General features: G+C 36.5%; 1 protein-coding gene across 2 annotated transcripts in view; it reads right to left on the bottom strand.

The window, feature by feature from the left end:
* Positions 1–7,522: 7,522 nt before the first annotated feature.
* Positions 7,523–18,397, bottom strand: part of LOC138693290 (zinc finger protein 235-like) — a 43,170-nt gene continuing 32,295 nt past the window's right edge. Inside the window, exons 4-5 of one of the 2 annotated variants that reach the window (XM_069817152.1) lie at positions 17,634–17,653; positions 16,706–17,278 (exon numbers count right to left, since the gene is read on the bottom strand). In XM_069817152.1, coding sequence (XP_069673253.1) covers positions 17,160–17,278; positions 17,634–17,653 — 139 coding nt within the window. In that variant the 3' untranslated portion in view covers positions 16,706–17,159. Of the gene's footprint in view, positions 17,279–17,633; positions 17,654–18,397 lie in introns of both variants that reach the window. The other variant, XM_069817151.1, reaches the window with a different exon arrangement.

Genomic DNA, 18,397 nt, shown 5'->3' with positions numbered 1-18,397 from the left:
TTTAGTGTCTGAATGATGTGAAGGTGATAATGCCGGTGAAATGAGTCTGGGGTCCAACACCGATAGTTACCCAGCATTTGCTCGTATTGAGTTGAGGGAAAACCTCAGATAAAACCTCAATCAGGTAACTTGCCCCAACCGGGATTCGAACCCGGCCACCTGGTTTCATGGCAGACACGCTAGCCGTTACTCACAGGTGTGGACGTGTTGGTTTATTTTCTGGTTTTGATGAATAATGGTCACAAAACAAATTCAACTTGGGCTGGAGCAGGTCAGTATATTTAAATCGTCTATGCAACTCTTCCCAGAGATTTTTTTAAAACATTGCAGTATTTTACACTGTTGAGCAGGAGTTCAGTGACTGAAGGCGTTGAAATTACAAAAATTGTGCTCTAAGATCTGTGACATTCACAATGTAATCTACATCTGAAAGCTTTTTATCTATCGACACAAATTAATTGATAATTTCCTTGCTATCTCAAATTCAAAACTTTCAGATGATCGAATATATCCTTGAGAAACTTAAGTTCCTCGATCCATGTAGAGTCAACCAGTTCAGGAATGTCTCTATTTCTCTATTATGAATTCTGATAAATGAATTTATAAACCAGTTATATTACCGGTAGTTCTTTATGGTTGTCAAACTTGGACTCTCACTTCGAGAGAGAAACATAGGTTAAGGGTGTTTGAGAATAAGGTGCTTAGGAAAATATTTGGGGCTAAGAGGGATGAAATTACAGGAGAATGAAGAAAGTTACACAACACAGAACTGCACGCATTGTATTCTTCACCTGACATAATTAGGAACATTAACTCCAGACGTTTGAGATGGGCAGGGCATGTAGCACATATGGGCGAATCCAGAAATGCATATAGAGTGTTTGTTGGGAGGGCGGAGGGAAAAAGACCTTTAGGGAGGTCGAGGCGTAGATGGGAAGATAATATTAAAATGGATATGAGGAAGGTGGGATATGATGATAGAGAATGGATTAATCTTGCTCAGAATAGGGACCAATGGCGGGCTTGTGTGAGGGAGGCAATGAACCTCCGGGTTTCTTAAACGCCAGTAAGTAAGTAAGTAAGTAAGTAAGAATTCTGAAAAATATTTACGCAATTCAAAATACCTGGACAGAACTTTTTCTAGGCTTAACCAAAGAGCATCGCAATTGTACGAAAATCTGGACAATTTATTGACACAACTCGTAACTGTCATGTAACGACTCTGCACCATTAGTAGCACACACTTTTGTTTGGACTTTACTCTGTAAACATAAATACAATGTTGTGAGGAAGAAGCTCTACAATACATCTTCACATACATTTACTACTGTTTAATGTCAATAAAAACAAACTAATTTGAATATATCATTCTGTAGATGAACTAATAATTTCAGACGTTTGACACTGCTTCTTTTTGTAACTACACAATTTCCACAAACCATAGAAAGAGTACCACCTCCACTTTCATTACATAAGTAGTCAAGAGTCAAGTCGACCTGAAACAGGACTTCTACCTTAATAATTAATGTACAACACTTATGTTCACCAGTGACTGTACCTGCGAGCCTTATGTGCTCTGAACAGTGATTACGAGCTGTGAGGCACGTTTGCCTAAGGATTCTCACTCTGCATTCTCTGAATATATTTGAAAAATAATGTATATAGAAAGGAAGGAAAAGATCAAGTAATCAAGTTGTGTAATCAAGATTTATAATAAAAATATATACCTGTGTCAAACAATCAAATCCACGGCTACAATACTACAACAAAAGAAAATTGTCACAATGCACAATTTGAAACATTTTACAACTGAACTATCAATAGCTGGATGCCAATGATTTAACTGACTCCAGAAAATGAAGAGTCCACTGCAAGAATGACGGATGTCACTTTCTTGTCAAAAATGAACCAAAACTGTCAATGCATAGCTTAAGACATATAGAATGTACATACAGAGATATATGGCATTAACACTGATAGTCATTGTCCAGTAATGATCAGAAAATCACAGTTAAGCTTTGAGCGCTAATCATTTCAAACTTTCAATTGCTTCTCCTGCAAAATGTATTCCAAATGACATCCATCATTCTTGCAGTGGACTCTTCAAATGTAAAGAGTATAAATGCTAGCCTATATATAAAAAGGCACTATTTTTCGATGCGGGTGGTGCCAGGGCACTGTTATCATGTTCATATTGTCAAATTTTGCATTTATAAAAAGTAATTTATTTTATTGCTATTTAAATAATATCATAGTGGGGTCTACTCCACAGTACTAACAACCTATATATCTAGATTCGAACCTATATATTTTCGATTAGTATTCCTGCAGAAATGGTGGGGGTGGTGATGATGATGATGATGATGATGATGATGATGATGATGGTGATGACTTAGTGGGGTTTAAAAACGGCGCGTCAGCTACTTGGCTATTTGCGCCCTTATCTAATATCCTTCACAAAACAGAAACACAATACAATAATCAGAATGCTAAAAAGAACAAAACAATGTTATCACGGTTGAAACGAGGTACAAAAATGCAGTTTCAACAAGGTGATGCATAAAAATCATAAAAGTGAACAGTTCTCAGACCCTAACTAGATTTAAAAACAAAACAAAAAAAAATGATAAAACAAATGCCACCAGAAACAAAATATCTGGTGCATTTATAAAACACATGGGTATAAAAAGTCCTAATTGTCAAGTATGTTAAAAACATATATAAAAGAATCAATGTAACCTCCGGATGTAAAGGGTCCGGAGGATAAGTAAAATGGGTCGTTAAGAAGCTAAATCACCCTGTCAAGTCCTGTATTAGATAAAAATTTGAGAACTGCACTTCTACAATTTCCAAGAGCATTACGTAGACGTCGACAGACATGGTCATATTTCTTATAATGCAGTAAAATATGTTCCACTGTAAGTGGAACACAGCATATATCACACTCCGGTTGAGGCACTCCACATAGGAGATGACCATGTGTCAGATGACAGTGTCTAATTCTCAACCGGGTAAGTAAAATTTTTTCATGTTGTGATGCTCTTGTGGACGAATTCCAAACGCGGACTGTATTCCTTACCCTGCGCAATTTATTTCCCCCTAGTGTAGAACATTCTCCTTCCCATTGCCACCACAGTGTATAATTTTATATGTGTTGACACCTCTCGAGCCAATATACCAGAGTGCCATTCATAGCACCAACCTTCGCCGCAGCATCTGCAGCCTCATTCCCTGGAATTCCAACATGGCCAGGAATCCACAATACTCCAATCTCAAAGTGAGAGCTTAGGAGTGGAATAGTCGTTGGGTTCTTACCAGTAGCGGATCATAGGGAATGTAAAGCCTGCAGAGATGGAATGGCACTAAAAGAGTTGGAATAGATTAGATATCTGCCCTGTTGTTGTCTAATTAAAAACAATAAGGCCCACGTTTCTGCAGTAAAAACACTGGTATAATCGCTGAATTTATATTTAAATATCTGTCCATTTGTAACGGAGGAGCAACCAACACAATCACTTACTCGGGATCCGTCAGTAAAAACTAAAGAATAATTTGAAAAACGTGATAAAAGTTCACTAAAACCAAGTCCATAGACAAAAGCTGGTGTAAAACTCTTAAAATTTCGGCTCAGATTTATATCAAACATGGGACGTCACATAATCCACGGTGGAGTGGTGGTATACTCTAGTGTGCTAATTGATGGTAAATGGATGTCAAGCTCAGACAGCAGTTCAGGAAACCGCACACCTGCTGGACGAAGTCTCCGTGAATTTTCACTGTATCGGCTGTAAAGAGACGAATGGTGGAAGGAGTCGTAAGAATTGTGCTCAGCGTGTGAGTGGAACTTAACATCGCCTCAACTGGAGTGTGATATATGCCGTGTTCCACCTACAGTGGAACATTTTTTATTGCATTGTAGAAAATGACTGTGTCCGTGGACAATATGGAATTCGGCCGACTCTACGTGAAGCTCTTAGAAATGATTTAATTGTACGAATGCAGTTCTGAAATTTTTATCTAATACAGGATTTCACAGGATTACTTAATTTTTTATTGTCCCATTTTACTTATCCTCTGGACTTTCCAGCGGGAGGTTCCATTCGTTGCTTTATATATGTTTTTACACACTTAACAATTCGGACCTTTTACATCCGAGTATTTTATAAATACGCCAGATAATTTGTTTCTGGTGGCATTTGTTTTATTATTTTATTGTTTGTTTTTATATCTAGTTAGGGTCTGAGAACTGCTCACGTTTATGATTTTTATGCATCACTTGTTGAAACTGCATTTGTGAACCTCGTTTTAACCGTGAAAACGCATTTTTGTTGTTTTTCGCAATCTGATAATTGTGTTGTATATCTATTCTGTGAAGAATTTTAGATAAGGGTATAAATAACCATAGTAGCTGACGCGCCCTATTTAAACCCCACTAACTAACGGACATAATTAGGAACATTAAATCCAGATGTTTGAGATGGACAGGGCATGTAGCACATATGGGCGAATCCAGAAATGCATATAGAATGTTAGTTGGGAGGCCGGAGAGAAAAAGAACTTTGGGGAGGCCGAGACGTAGATGGGAGGATAATATTAAAATGGATTCGAGGGAGGTGGGATATGGTGGTAGAGAGTGAATTAATGTTGCACAGGATGGGGACCAATGGCGGGCTTATGTGAGGGTGGCAATGAACCTCTGGGTTTCTTAAAAGTCATAAGTAAGTAAGTAATTATGTAAGTGGGTAAGTAAGTAAGTGTAAGTAAGTATACCTATGATTTATTCACAAGACTTCAAGTATCGATCAAATTCCTGCAGAATTAAGACAAGAGTGTTGCACTATATGCTTGCACGTACACAGAACCTAAATATACTACAACTGTAGCATATAATCACAGTAGCAACTTCGATCCAAGGCTTTATAACATGATAATAGCTAAATTCCCAATCCTAAAATTTGTTAATGCTCCTTATATGAAAAAAATGAATTTAAAAATTGCTGTTTAGTTCAATTATTGTGATGTTTTTTTTTTTTCTTTTACTTTTTACTCTGTTATTTAATAAAATATCTTAACATTACGTGGAATGCCTTCTGAGCAAGAGTATGTAACTTACATTTTGGGGGTGCTAGAGTGATTTTATATAAAAAAGCAATATGTATCTTTGTTCTTGCAATAAAGTATTATTATTATTATTATTATTATTATTATTATTATTATTATTATTATTATTATTATTATTATTATTATTATTATTTGCTATTTGAGAATTGGAAATTTTACCAGAACAATGCAAGGAGTCCATAATTGTACCTATCTTTAAGAAGGGGGAAAAATAACTTTATTAACTTTTGTTGACGTACAAAATTTTGTCTAATGTACTTTGAAAAGATTAACTCCATATGTAGATGAAATTATTGGGGACAATAAGTGCGGTTTTAGGCGTAATAGATCAACTATTGACCACATTTTTTTTATTCGACATTGTTGGAGAAAAATGGGAGTATAATAACTTCTATGCCAATAGGAATGTCCAGGAAAACAAGGAGGGTTTGGAATTGAACGGGTTACATCAGCTGTTTGTCTATACGGATGACGTGAATATGTGAGGAGAAAATTCACAAACGATTAGGGAAAACACGGGAATTTTACTTCAAACAAGTGAAGAGATGGGTAGGGCATATACTATATATGGACAAATCCAGACATACATATAGAGTGTTAGTTGGGAGATTGGAGGGAAAAATAACTTTGGAAAGGCCGAGGCCGAGACATAGATGATGGGAGGATAATATTAAAATGGATTTGAGGGAGGTGGGATATGATGATAGAGATTGGATTAATCTTGCACAGGATAGGGACCGATGGCGGGCTTACATGAGGGCGGCAATGCAGCTCCAGGTTCTCTAAAAGTCATAAGTAAGTAAATATGAATTATTCATATTATGTGGCGATGTTGAGGTCCCTTTTGTGAACATTACAGTACATTGCACTGTAATGTTGTTTGTCGGCCATTTTGTAAGACCATAAAGTAGTGAAATGACACACAGAATGAAATAAATACAGTTGATGCAATTGTCAAAGCTGTTTGCATTTTGCATATTTTATTAGGGAACGGGATGGTATTAATTTCAGAGGTGTAATACTAAATAGTACAGAATACAGTTATTTGGAGGAAAGAAATATACGCAATATGATATAAGACAAGTAACACATGATGGGAAATACATTCAAGAATTGCTTACAAACTATATCATGATGGAAGATGTCTCGATAACATCTCAATTCAGCTATATGTTATACTGTAAGTAGTATTGTACGAAACTTATAACTTCATACATGAGTAGTTTAATATCAAAGATGGACATCTGTCGTCTCCATAGTTTTGATCTAGAGGCAATTTTTTTAATTCACATTGTTCTTTGTAATATTTAACACAATTTGTTTTATAAATGTAGTCTTAGAGTTTGCATATGGTTTCACTATAACTGCAAAGAGCATGAAAAATTGTATAAAAACCACAGCTATCTAAATTTCGATTGAGGTTAGATGTCCGTCTTTGATATTAAGCTACTCACATATTCTGGACTGCTGTAAATATTCAAATCTCTGAAAAATTTACTATTGTGTTCCTTACAGAAGTTGCGAACATATTCGACAAACATTTTTTCTCAATAACTGATAACCTAAACATCCCACAGAATAATAACAATAATGCCATCGACTGTTTGAATATATCTATTCCTGTAACTTTCCCAAATATTCAAAATTTTCCAACAAATCCACGAGAAATAATTACAATTCTAAAGCAATTAGAGCCTAAAAATTCCTCGGGATATGATGAAATTACTAGTAAAATATTAAAAGCCAGTTCACAAATAATAGCCAAGCCCCTGTCGTATTTTTGTAACTTTTCAATGTTTAATGGTGTATTTCCAGAGCGACTGAAATATTCAGTTGTTATTCCATTATTCAAGAAAGGGGACAGAGCCTCGCCCGAAAACTACAGGCCCATATCCCTTCTACCAGTCTTCTCAAAGGTCTTCGAAAAAGTTATATATAAGAGAGTATATCATCATCTTGATAGATACAACATTCTCATTCCGGAACAATTTGGATTCAGAAAGAATAAATCAACTGAGCAAGCGACGTTTAATTTAACTGATAAAATTCTGGAAGCTATTAATAAAAAATTACAAGTAGGAGGGATATTCTGTGATCTCTCCAAAGCTTTTGATTGTATTAACCATAAAATTCTACTACAAAAATTACAATACTATGGTATTAAAGGCATAGCATACCAGTGATTTGAGTCATAACTCCTAAACAGAAAACAAAACGCATTTAATAACTCCTTTAAATCTACTTCAACATGGGAAAATGTTCATACAGGGGTCCCACAAGGATCTATATTAGGGCCTCTTCTTTTTCTAATATTTATAAATGACCTTGGCCCCATAATAAAAGGAATATGTTATCCTACACTATTTGCAGATGACACAAGTATCATAATTACAGACAAGAACGTTGCCACATTTAAGTATAAAACAGAAATAATTCTCCTTAAAATTTATGACTGGTTTACAACCAATAAACTAGCATTAAACATTAATAAAACTAATATAATTCAATTTAAAACCACTTCAAATTTAATCTCTGAAACATTGGAAACAACTATCAACAATATACCTCTAGTAGAAACATCAACAACCAAATTTCTTGGTTTGCATATTAATAATACAATAAATTGGAAAAATCATATCAAAGAAATAACCCCGAAACTTAGCTCAGAATGCTTCGCAATTAGGTCGTTACAACAATTTCTAAACAGCAGTATCTTAAAGACAATATATTTTGCCTGTTTTCATTCCATTATGTCCTAGGGAATAATATTTTGGGGAAATTTTGCAGATAGTAAAAATATATTCTTATTACAAAAAAGAGCCATTAGAATAATAGATGGAGCAAAGACTAGAGAATCATGTAGATTATTTTAAAAAAAATTAGAGATTCTAACCTTAACAAATCAATACAAATACTCTATAATAAATTTCCTCTTATGTAATAAAGAAAATTTTCCAACTAACTCAGCCATACATAATATAAATACCCGCAGAAAGAATGATTTTCATACGCCTTCATCAAATTTATCATGCTATCAATAGTCTTCCTGAAAACATTAAGAATCATAGCCAAAACCCTACATTATTTAAGGTAAAACTAAAAAATTACTTAATATCTCACACTTTCTATTCTGTAGATGAATTCTTGACATTTCACAGTACTGTGTAAATATTTTAATACTATTAAATAGTAAACATATTACATTGTATAAAATATTATTTTTATTAAGGTATTAAGTCTGTACATATTTCATATTTGCATTTTATATGTATTGCATTTATATTTAAACGTAAGAATTGGACATGTTCTTTATTCTATGCTATAAAGCAAATGTAAGAATATTATGGAACGAATAAATCTATCTATCTATGTTACAGATTACATAACTTACAATATTTTTCGTCAAAAACGGCTTCGCACATGCTGTTTTCAATTGCCCAAAGACACGTTAAAACTTAAGAGTGATACCAATAAAGCATCACTCATAAGGCAACTAAGCCAGGAGATAATATGTTAGGGTGGTTAGCTCCTTCCTCCAGGAGAGAGTGACTAGAAACATATTACACTGGTCAGACTTCAGATGTATACAAACCATTGTTCTTCCTCCAACATATATCGTCAAGTGAGATGTATTGCCGGATAATATAAAATGTACATATCAGTCAGAACCTCAATCAGAGGAGTTATGCACATGATATAACACAAATTTAATTCAGCAGAATAATTAAAAATTATTGTAATATTTATTAACCATCAAGTTGGATACAGTTCCTACTTCCTTCCATGCCTTTTCGCTTTCCACTTTATTCGAATAATTACTTAACGTGTAATTATAACGTATAGGACATTCGTCCACTGTTTGCACAAACTCAATGTTAACAGTATCATTCATTGTGAATGAATCTGAGTGAAGGCTATGTAATGCAAATGCTCCATTGTGCAAGCATGATTCATACATAACATATGTTCTGTTTATCAGTAGGGCATCCCTAATGTGATCAGTCTGTTTATAGTTAGCACATAGGCGGTGACTATGGATGTCATACGTAAACTTACTCCACACAACTCGCTATTATGAAAATGAGTAATCATCAGTGGTGTAGCGTCAATGTAAGCTAAAAAGCTCAGCTTCCCCAGTTAATAATAATTTCATAATAAACCTGCAGTTTATGGACAAAATTATTTATTAATTTTAATAGAATTTATATTTAAGCGTTAAATATTGTGATGCGGCAGCTCAGGATGATTTGTGATGCAGCAGTAAACATGAAGCCTGCACACACCAGCTTCCAAGCAGACTGGTTTCTTACACTCATTCTTCTCTGTAACCCTCCCCGCAGATTTTCCATCCCTTTCTAACTAAGCTACCCTGGTCGCAAGGCTAGCAAGAAGCTACCTTTGACATTGAAAATAAGTAGTTTCCGAGTTATCCCTTTTCGTCAGTTGTGTTCAGTTGAAGTGTTAGTGTGCATTGTGGCTGATACAATAAATAATGAGTGAAATAACAGTTCCTGACACCAATTTACTTGAATTTTTTAGGACAATTCTATTATCAAGACTGACTTACGAACAAAAGTGTGATCTAAAAAACAAATGACCGACTCCCTTGCTGTCAATGAAGGACACAACCAAAAGACAGACGCATACTTACGTACTGTATCTATTGACCGTTAATATTGTGATTCCTCTATGACAGGGAGTGAGCTAATGTTATATGTATACGTGTCTATTTATTAGAGATATGTATAAACCGTGAAATAATATTTTACTACGTACCATTTGAGGTCATGCCTTATTGTTGTTACGAGGTTCCAACCAATCTTCGATTGCTGACTTGACATTGACTACTATTTATTTAAGACTATATTTTTGTAATACGTTTTCTCATATGGCATGAAAGTCAACTTGAGTTAGCTTCCCCTGCTCAAAATTTCATGCTACACCACTGGTAATCATGCTACATTAGTAGGCTACAGGATCATCTTTAGCCTCTCCGCATTGCAACGATTGTCCGTATGGTGCACAAGTCCCATGATCTTGCAATGACCTGGACCCCGTACCTTTATCGCTACTACGCATTATCAATCAATAGTTGTGGGAACAAGGTCAAGTGTGTAGCTGCAGTGCTCTATCGCCTGTTAAAATATCCACAGAGATGTCTCAATATAGAGTTGAAGAGCGTAAGTTATTTTATGCTCGACCATGCCGAAATGTAGTAATTATACACCTGGTAGCAGACCTTTAATGCATGTCATTAAAGTACACCTACTCGTTAAAGGTCAGGTCTTTCAGCCAATGACGACTCAGGTTACAACTGTTCAGCCAATGACAGGTCATCTTTCTACCGTTATAAAACCGCAAGTATCGATTATTCTCGGATATGCAATCGAAAGAGAATTAGTGAAAAGTCACGGAGGCTGGAAATCCAATACTGTCGCAGAAGGTTATGTTCTGTTACTATAATAATTAGCGTTAATTGTAAATAATATTCAAATAAATTCAATTTGTCATCTCGTTTTTCAATGTCTAATTTAATTTTAATGTTATCTCTGTAGGTTCTTATGGCCTAGCAAGGACAATGTGAACATGTGTTCCTCGGAAAAAATCAATACTTTCGCGTCTGCGCACATCTCACAACATATGGGACATTCGTCAAGGTCAGATACAAAGAAAATTAATAATATCAAGTTAGAAATATGGTCGAGCATAAAAAGTCGTATGAAGCTCGCCTATAATGGTAATTAAGAAGCTCGTATGAAAATTACGAAACTCGCTTGCGCTCGTTTCATAAATATCCATGCTCGCTTCTTAATTACCTTCATTATAGGCTCATTGCATAATGTACTATAAATTTATAATACTGTAAAGAGTGCATAGGCCATTTCCTCTCATAATGCAATGCTTTGTGGTGCTAAATGACATTAACGAGCAAATTAAATTTCCAAACAGTAGTTCTGTTTTATTTGTTGACTAATACATTAACTTATGCTGTAATTTAAAGCTTTACTTGGTCTATTTGACAGTGGTAATGGATTAACGAACTGATTGTTAATACAGATAATTATAGTGAGGAACTATGAAAGACTAATGGAACGGAGAAAAATTCTCTCCGGCGCCGGGATTTGAACCCGGGTTTTCAGCTCTACGTGCTGACGCTTTATCCACTAAGCCACACCGGATTCCACCCCGGCATCAGAAGAATCGTCTCAGTTTTAAGTTCCAACTCTTGGGTTCCCTCTAGTGGCCGCCCTCTGCACTACGTCATAGATATCTATGAACGTAGGACCGAAGTCCACACATGTGCTGAGGTGCACTCGTAATGAGTGACTAGTTGGCCGGGATCCGACGGAATAAGCGCCGTCTTAAATAACGAAGTGATTTACGCATGGAAATATCATATGTACTTCGGTACATCATAATGATAATAATAATATTGTGAGGAAGACTAAAGTGCGTCTTTGCCATCATGTCCGAGATGATTGACCGGCCACGTGCCCGGTGGCAGGCTGCACTTCTGCCGCTAAGATGAAAGAATGCTGACACAGCTAGTCAAGATCATCCCCATTCACATCAACATTACGACGTCTATAAATAAAACAGTTTATCTGTAATCTGGCCTCTGGCAGTATTCGTTTCACTGAGATGGCGTCATGGTAAACAGATATAAATTAAAGGTATGTATTTACATATACAACATGTACATAAATAATAGAAAGTTGTGTGCTTGAAAAAGGTGAAAATTCTGATGTAAATTTCCTAACAGGCCAGTTCCCTCTAGAAGAACAATATTAAGTTAATGTAATAGATTCAATAAAACAGATTCTGTAAATAACAGAAAAGACGACAAAAGCGCCTTGTTCTTACAGATGAAATTGGTGCGGCATTAGAGCATAGCCCATGCAAGTCTCCGAGACGTTTAGCACAGCAGACAGGGATTTCTAAAACATATGCAGGAGTGGAAACAAAATTATTGGAACTAAAAATATACAAAATTCCATCATGTAATGAATTACAGCCCCAAGATTACAATCAAGAATTTGATCCCCGATCTGATGAGGCTTGATTTCATGTATTTACATATACAACATGTACATAAAGAATAGAAAGTTGTGTGATTCAAAGAGGCGAAAATTCTGACGTAAATTTCCTGACAGGCCAGTTCCCTCTAGAAGAACAATATTAAGTTAATTTAATAGATTCAATAAAACAGATTCTGTAAATAACAGAAAAGACGACAAAAGCGCCTTGTTCTTACAGATGAAATTGGTGCAGCATTACAGCGTAGCCCATGCAAGTCTCCGAGACGTTTAGCACAGCAGACAGGGATTTCTAAAACATATGCAGGAGTGGAAACAAAATTATTGGAACTAAAAATATACAAAATTCCATCATGTAATGAATTACAGCCCCAAGATTACAATCAAGAACTTGATCCCCGATCTGATGAGGCTTGATTTCATCTACGTGAGCACGTGGTATCGCAGAATGACGTATTGAATATCAGAGAACCAGATATTGTCCATGAAGTTCAATTGTAAGTTTTAACGAGCACGCTTGCAGCAAAAGCACAGCCTCCCACTTGGCACACGCTGGTCAATCATCGCGAATTTGAAAGCGAAGATGCACTGTATTTCAAATGGCTGTATTCCAGCATTTATGGATTGCTCTCCTTCAGATGCAGTTTCCGTACTGCTACCTTCCATTCACTCGTCGCTGTCTGATTCACTGCTATCACCCCAAACCAACGATGATGATTTTTTCAACTGCTTTTTCTAGCAGTCCGTCCTTCGTCCAGTATTACTCCGATATATTGTTTGTGTTCCAGACATTTATTCCCTGCTTCGGTGTGATGGTGCTAAAAGCATCACATACCATTTCCTTCAACATCGTTATAGACACCTCATCCATATTTATCTTTTTCTTTTGCCTGATTCCAAATGTACTCAATAGGATTTATATCCGGGTGGTAAGGGGGCAATCTCAAGGGTGTGAAACTTCCTCTGCGTAAGATTTCATTAATTTTTAATTCCAACTTAGGACAATGTTGTGTAACTAGTTCTACGAGAGGGATCCAGGAAATAACGACCGTTTTGTTGTAATAATAAAATAAAAATATTTATTTGAACAAAAAAAAAAAAAAAAAACAAAGTCTGTAACATAACTGAAGCTTCCTTTACTTCTCTACATAATCACCACCTACATTTAAACATTTGTCGTATCTGTTCACTAGCTTCAGAATTCCCGTGTTATACTCCTCTGCCACCAGTTCATTAAGCCAGGTGTTCACTGTCTTCTTCAACTCTTCATCACTTCCAAAACGCGTACCACCCAGAAAGTCTTTCAGCTTAGTGAAAAGGTGAAAATCGCTAGGAGCAAGGTCTGGACTATAGGGCGGATGATCAAAGATTTCCCAACCGAATTGATTCAGCAATTCTCGAGTTGAAGCAGCAGTGTGCGGGCGGGCACATATTTTGTGGTAGCCAAGATGTTGCAACACAATTTCACCAAGCAAAGAACGAGAAATGTCAGGAAAGGCAATATGCAATTCGTCGAGTGATGTGCGCCTGTCTTGCAAGATTCTGTCGTTCACTTTAATCTTCAGGTCTTCTGTGATGAGTGATGGCCGTCTGGGTCGAGTTTCATCGTGGACATTTGTTCGCCCATTGTTGAACATTTCGCACCATTTTCTCACATTTCTTTCATTCATCACAGTATCACCATACACTTCTTTCAATTGCCGGTAAATTTCTGCAGGTTTCAAATGTCGGGCATTCAATAATCGAATCACACTCCTCACCTCACAGTCGGCGGGATTATCAATCACGTCGTTCATTTTGAAGTAACACAAAATGCACAATGGCGACTTGTTGCAACCAGTACTCACAACATTAAGAGAACACATGTTAAGGAAGCCAGTTGACCTTCAAACAAGGAAGGGGAGTCAGCTGCGCGGCGGGTATGCGCGAACGGTCGTTATTTCCTGGATTCCCCTCGTAATATTCACAGTTTGTCAAATCATCATCAAATTCGACGCCATTTCTCATTAGCTATTCTAGGATATCTCTTTCTAATGATGATCATAAACGATGATTATTTAAATGTTTACTATGCTATGGAGCATTGCCTAATACTCTTTGGTGGCAATCCTGACATTAATTGGGTAGTTACCCATTTAGTGAAATTTTCGGAATTCATTTCCTGGTGGTAGTCGCCGGTTTTAGATTTGGCGTAGTACATGAGATATGCAGCAGGAATGAATCCATCCTCACTCCCTGTATGGACAACTATAAGTCTCTGATCATCACTGTCATTTGTGAACCTTCCTGGTACGTTTACATCTTTCCAACGCTTATAGATATAGTAGTATGTATGAAACCAAGTTCCATCACTGTATATGACTGTGCTATTCGAGTTGGTTTCGTTCTTTCTTAGAAAATAAAGGTATGCTACCCTCTTAGCGACAATTTCCGGAGGTTCCACCAATATATGTAGTTTGTTCTTACATTTTTTCAATTCAAGTTCCACAGACTTGACAATTATTCTCAAAGTTTTCATACAGCCACTAAAATTGGTTTCTGACAGAATTTGTGCAATTTCCGCAATACATTAGAGAAATCTACCTTTTCAGGAAAGGAGAGATTCACAAAGAGAATTGTTTCTCTCCTGTAAACAAGTGTAAGCAATTTTATACTTCCGAAAAAAAAAAACCCTCCCACAAGAGTTTACAGCTCAATGGGTTCTTACAGGTGTGTACACGAGCATGTTTTTTAATGTACCAGATTGAGATTTATATTTCAAAATGGCTGCAAAATGGTATCTGTCGGATACAGGGGGGAGAGCCATTAATCCTTCCCATTGAAGGCTTTAAGGAACCAACCTGGACAAATACCCAACCTCCCAGCCCTACCTTCCCGTGGTGCAGCTGTTAGTAAGCATAATTTTACAAGCTGAACTAAAGGGAGGGGCTACTCATCAATTAGCACTGGTCAGCTTGATGAGTTAATGACAGAATTTGGTATAATTTTCCTCTATTCAATACCTAATTCCCTCTTTACCCTTTCCTATCCAGTCCTCCGACTGAACTCTTACTTTCTTCGATCCCGACGGCATTAGAGCATTCGAGGCCTAGGGGTTCATTTCACTTTCCTTCCTACCCTTCCTACTTTTCTGTTCCTAGTGCTGACCTGCTATGGCACTAAAATCGTCCTCCAGTGGCTTAAGGAGGGGAAAGCTGGTGATCAACAAGATCTCCCAGCTAGGTCCAATGGACCCGTCGACCAACAGCAGGTGTGGTCCTCCAGACATTCTGGGGGTTGTGTGTGAATGAAGTAGCCACCAAAACGTTAAAATATGGTGTTCACTTAAATCCGCTACAACTTTCCATTTAATCTCAAAATATGTGCTTCAGTGGCTGGCCATGATAATATCTTTGAAAAATATTGGAGTGCAAGAGGTCAAATGACTTTATTGTCAAACGCCTGGCATTAGAAAACAACAACATATTTCAAAATAAAATTCGCACATAAATTCCTTCTGACCATCTAATTCCTTCCATGAGATTTCAGAATTCCCGAATCCGAAAATTGATTCATTAACATCGCAATTGTCTAGCTTATCGGCAGGGTGCGATTACTACTGCATTGGGAGAATTACATTTCACATATATCCCAACTGAACGCCGTCTTCCACGTGTGCAAGCTGTCAAATTCCTCGATCCCGGAAAATTCTTTCCACAGATATAGAACGCCGATATGCAGTATGCCTCACTTGACGATATGTGTTAAAGCAAGAACATTGCTTCTATGCATTTCAAATCTGATTAGTGTAATATGTAGCTAGTGGGCGACGTATGCAATGAAGGGGGAAAGAAACTGGCCAACCAACCCCATTATCCTCTGGCCTACTTGGCTCATAAGTGGTGCCTTCGTGGTATCACTTGTGGGGTTCAGACCTGTCGACTGACCAACAACAATATATATCACAACCGACTGCCTCGTCCCGTCTGTATGAATTCATGCTTCTTGTAAGTTTATTGCGAAAATATATTTCTCAAAATAACAACTCAAAAAATATATCACCAGAATCAAGGAGCGCGAGTTCATTAAATTCATGGATTGGGAAGATTTCTTTCCACATATCTCACAACAGTATGGCTTCTTGTCTCTGTGTGTGTAGAAGTCTATGCCTTTTTAAATTACCCGACTTCGAAAATTTCTTTCCACATGTAATACAACTGAATTTTTTTTCCTCTGTATGTACGAGAGCATGAGCTTTAAGATTACAAGATCGCGAAAATGTCTTTCCACATATATCACAACAGAATGGCTTCTCGCCTGTGTGTATACGTTTATGGAGTTTCACAAGCGTTCGTAGCGAAAATCTCTTTCCACAAATATCACAACTGAATGGCTTCTCTCCCGTATGTATGCGTGCATGTGTTTTCAGATGATACTTATTAGGGAATTTCTTTCCACATATATAACAATTATATGGCTTTTCCCCCGTGTGTAGATTTTCATGAGTTTTCTGATGAACAGATTGCGAAAATTTTTTCCCACATATATTACAACTAAATGGCTTCTCACCTGTGTGTAACAATGCATGCCTTTTTAGATCACACGTCTTCGAAAATTTCTTTCCACATACATCACAATTGACCGACTTCCCCTCTATGTGTATCAGTGCATGCGTTTTAAGAGCAAAAGAATACGAAAATTTCTTTCCACATATATCACAATTGAATGGCTTTTCGTTCATATGTACGGGTGCATGCTGTTTCAAATTACTGGATGACAAATATCTTTTTCCACATATATCACAACTAAATGGCTTCTCCCCTGTGTGTAACAATTCATGTCTTTTCTGATTAGACATATCCGAAAATTTCTTACCACATACATCACAACTAAATGGCTTCTCCCCGGTGTGTAAAAGTCCATGCCTTTTTAGACTACCAGATTGCGAAAATTTCCTTCCACATATATCACAACTGTATCCCTTCTCGCTTGTGTGTTTGCGTGCGTGACTTTTTAGATGATTCAAATGCAAACAATCGTTTCCGCAAACTTCGCTTCTCTTGCGCCGCTTGCATGTCTTCTGGCTTGTCTGCAGGCGCTCATCCTCTGCAATATTGTCGCAGGAAGCCGGCACTCCAATCCTGTGAGGAAAATGTGTTTTCAGTTCGAGCAATAAAGAGTAAGGGTCTCTTCAGACGAGGCTTCGAAAGCGCGTCAGTGGCGCTGCTTAGTACACTATAATTTTGTAAAGAATTTGTTCAGTCTTCCAGTGAACACTGACGTAGGATATATACTTTTGTCAACTTTGCTCAGACTGAGAAAGAATAGACGTAAAAATAGAAGAGGAGTCTTGATTCATACGTTGGTTTTGAAAAGACTGAATCGAAGACTATTCATAGCTTGTTTGATGACTTACATCAGGAATTTAAAATTATTCAAATGAGAGACAATGTGACAAAACATATTTTTGTTTAATATTTAAGAATTGAAGCTTACCTGATGAGTGGAATGAGTCACTAGTGGTTCCCATTTACAAAAAAGGAAATAGAAAAGATAAGATTAACTATAGAGGCATTAGTCTATTAAATTCAGCCGCTAAAATATATGCAAAAATCATAAATAGCAGACTAAAGCCAATCACTGAAACGATACTTCTTGAAGAACAAAACGGCTTCAGAGAAAATAGATCTTGCATTGATGGAGTTTTTACATTGGCCCAACTTATTGAGAAACATCGAGAGTTTAACATTCCAACACACATAACATTTATTGATCTTCAAAAAGAATTTGATACTGTAAATAGATCAACACTTTGGAACATTTTAAAGAAAGAAGGGATACCTCAAAATTTAATTTATGCCATTCAAAGCATGTACAGAAACACAAAGATTAAAATTAAATTTAATAACAAGATTAGTTTAACGACTAGGATAACAAATCAAGGCTTAAAACAAGGTTGTCCGCTGTCTCCTTGTTTATTTAATATATATATATATATATATATATATATATATTAATGCACTTATTAAGATCTAGGAAATTGATTTGGCCACACATTTTATGATCGATAACAAACCCCTTAACAATCTGCTCTACGCAGATGATGTAATTATATTAGCTAACACCGAAGACAACTTACAAATTTCTATACACAAAACAAAAACCATGGCCTTTATTCGTAAAAATTCTATAAGAACTAAAATAGTTATCAATAACTCTGGAGTAGAGCAAGTAAATGCTTTTACTTATCCAGGCTGTAA

This window comes from Periplaneta americana, chromosome 17 (assembly GCF_040183065.1).
Source record: "Periplaneta americana isolate PAMFEO1 chromosome 17, P.americana_PAMFEO1_priV1, whole genome shotgun sequence".
NCBI lineage: Eukaryota > Metazoa > Arthropoda > Insecta > Blattodea > Blattidae > Periplaneta > Periplaneta americana.
Note: the sequence above shows the minus strand (reverse complement) of the source record. Positions and strands in the feature narration are given on the sequence as shown.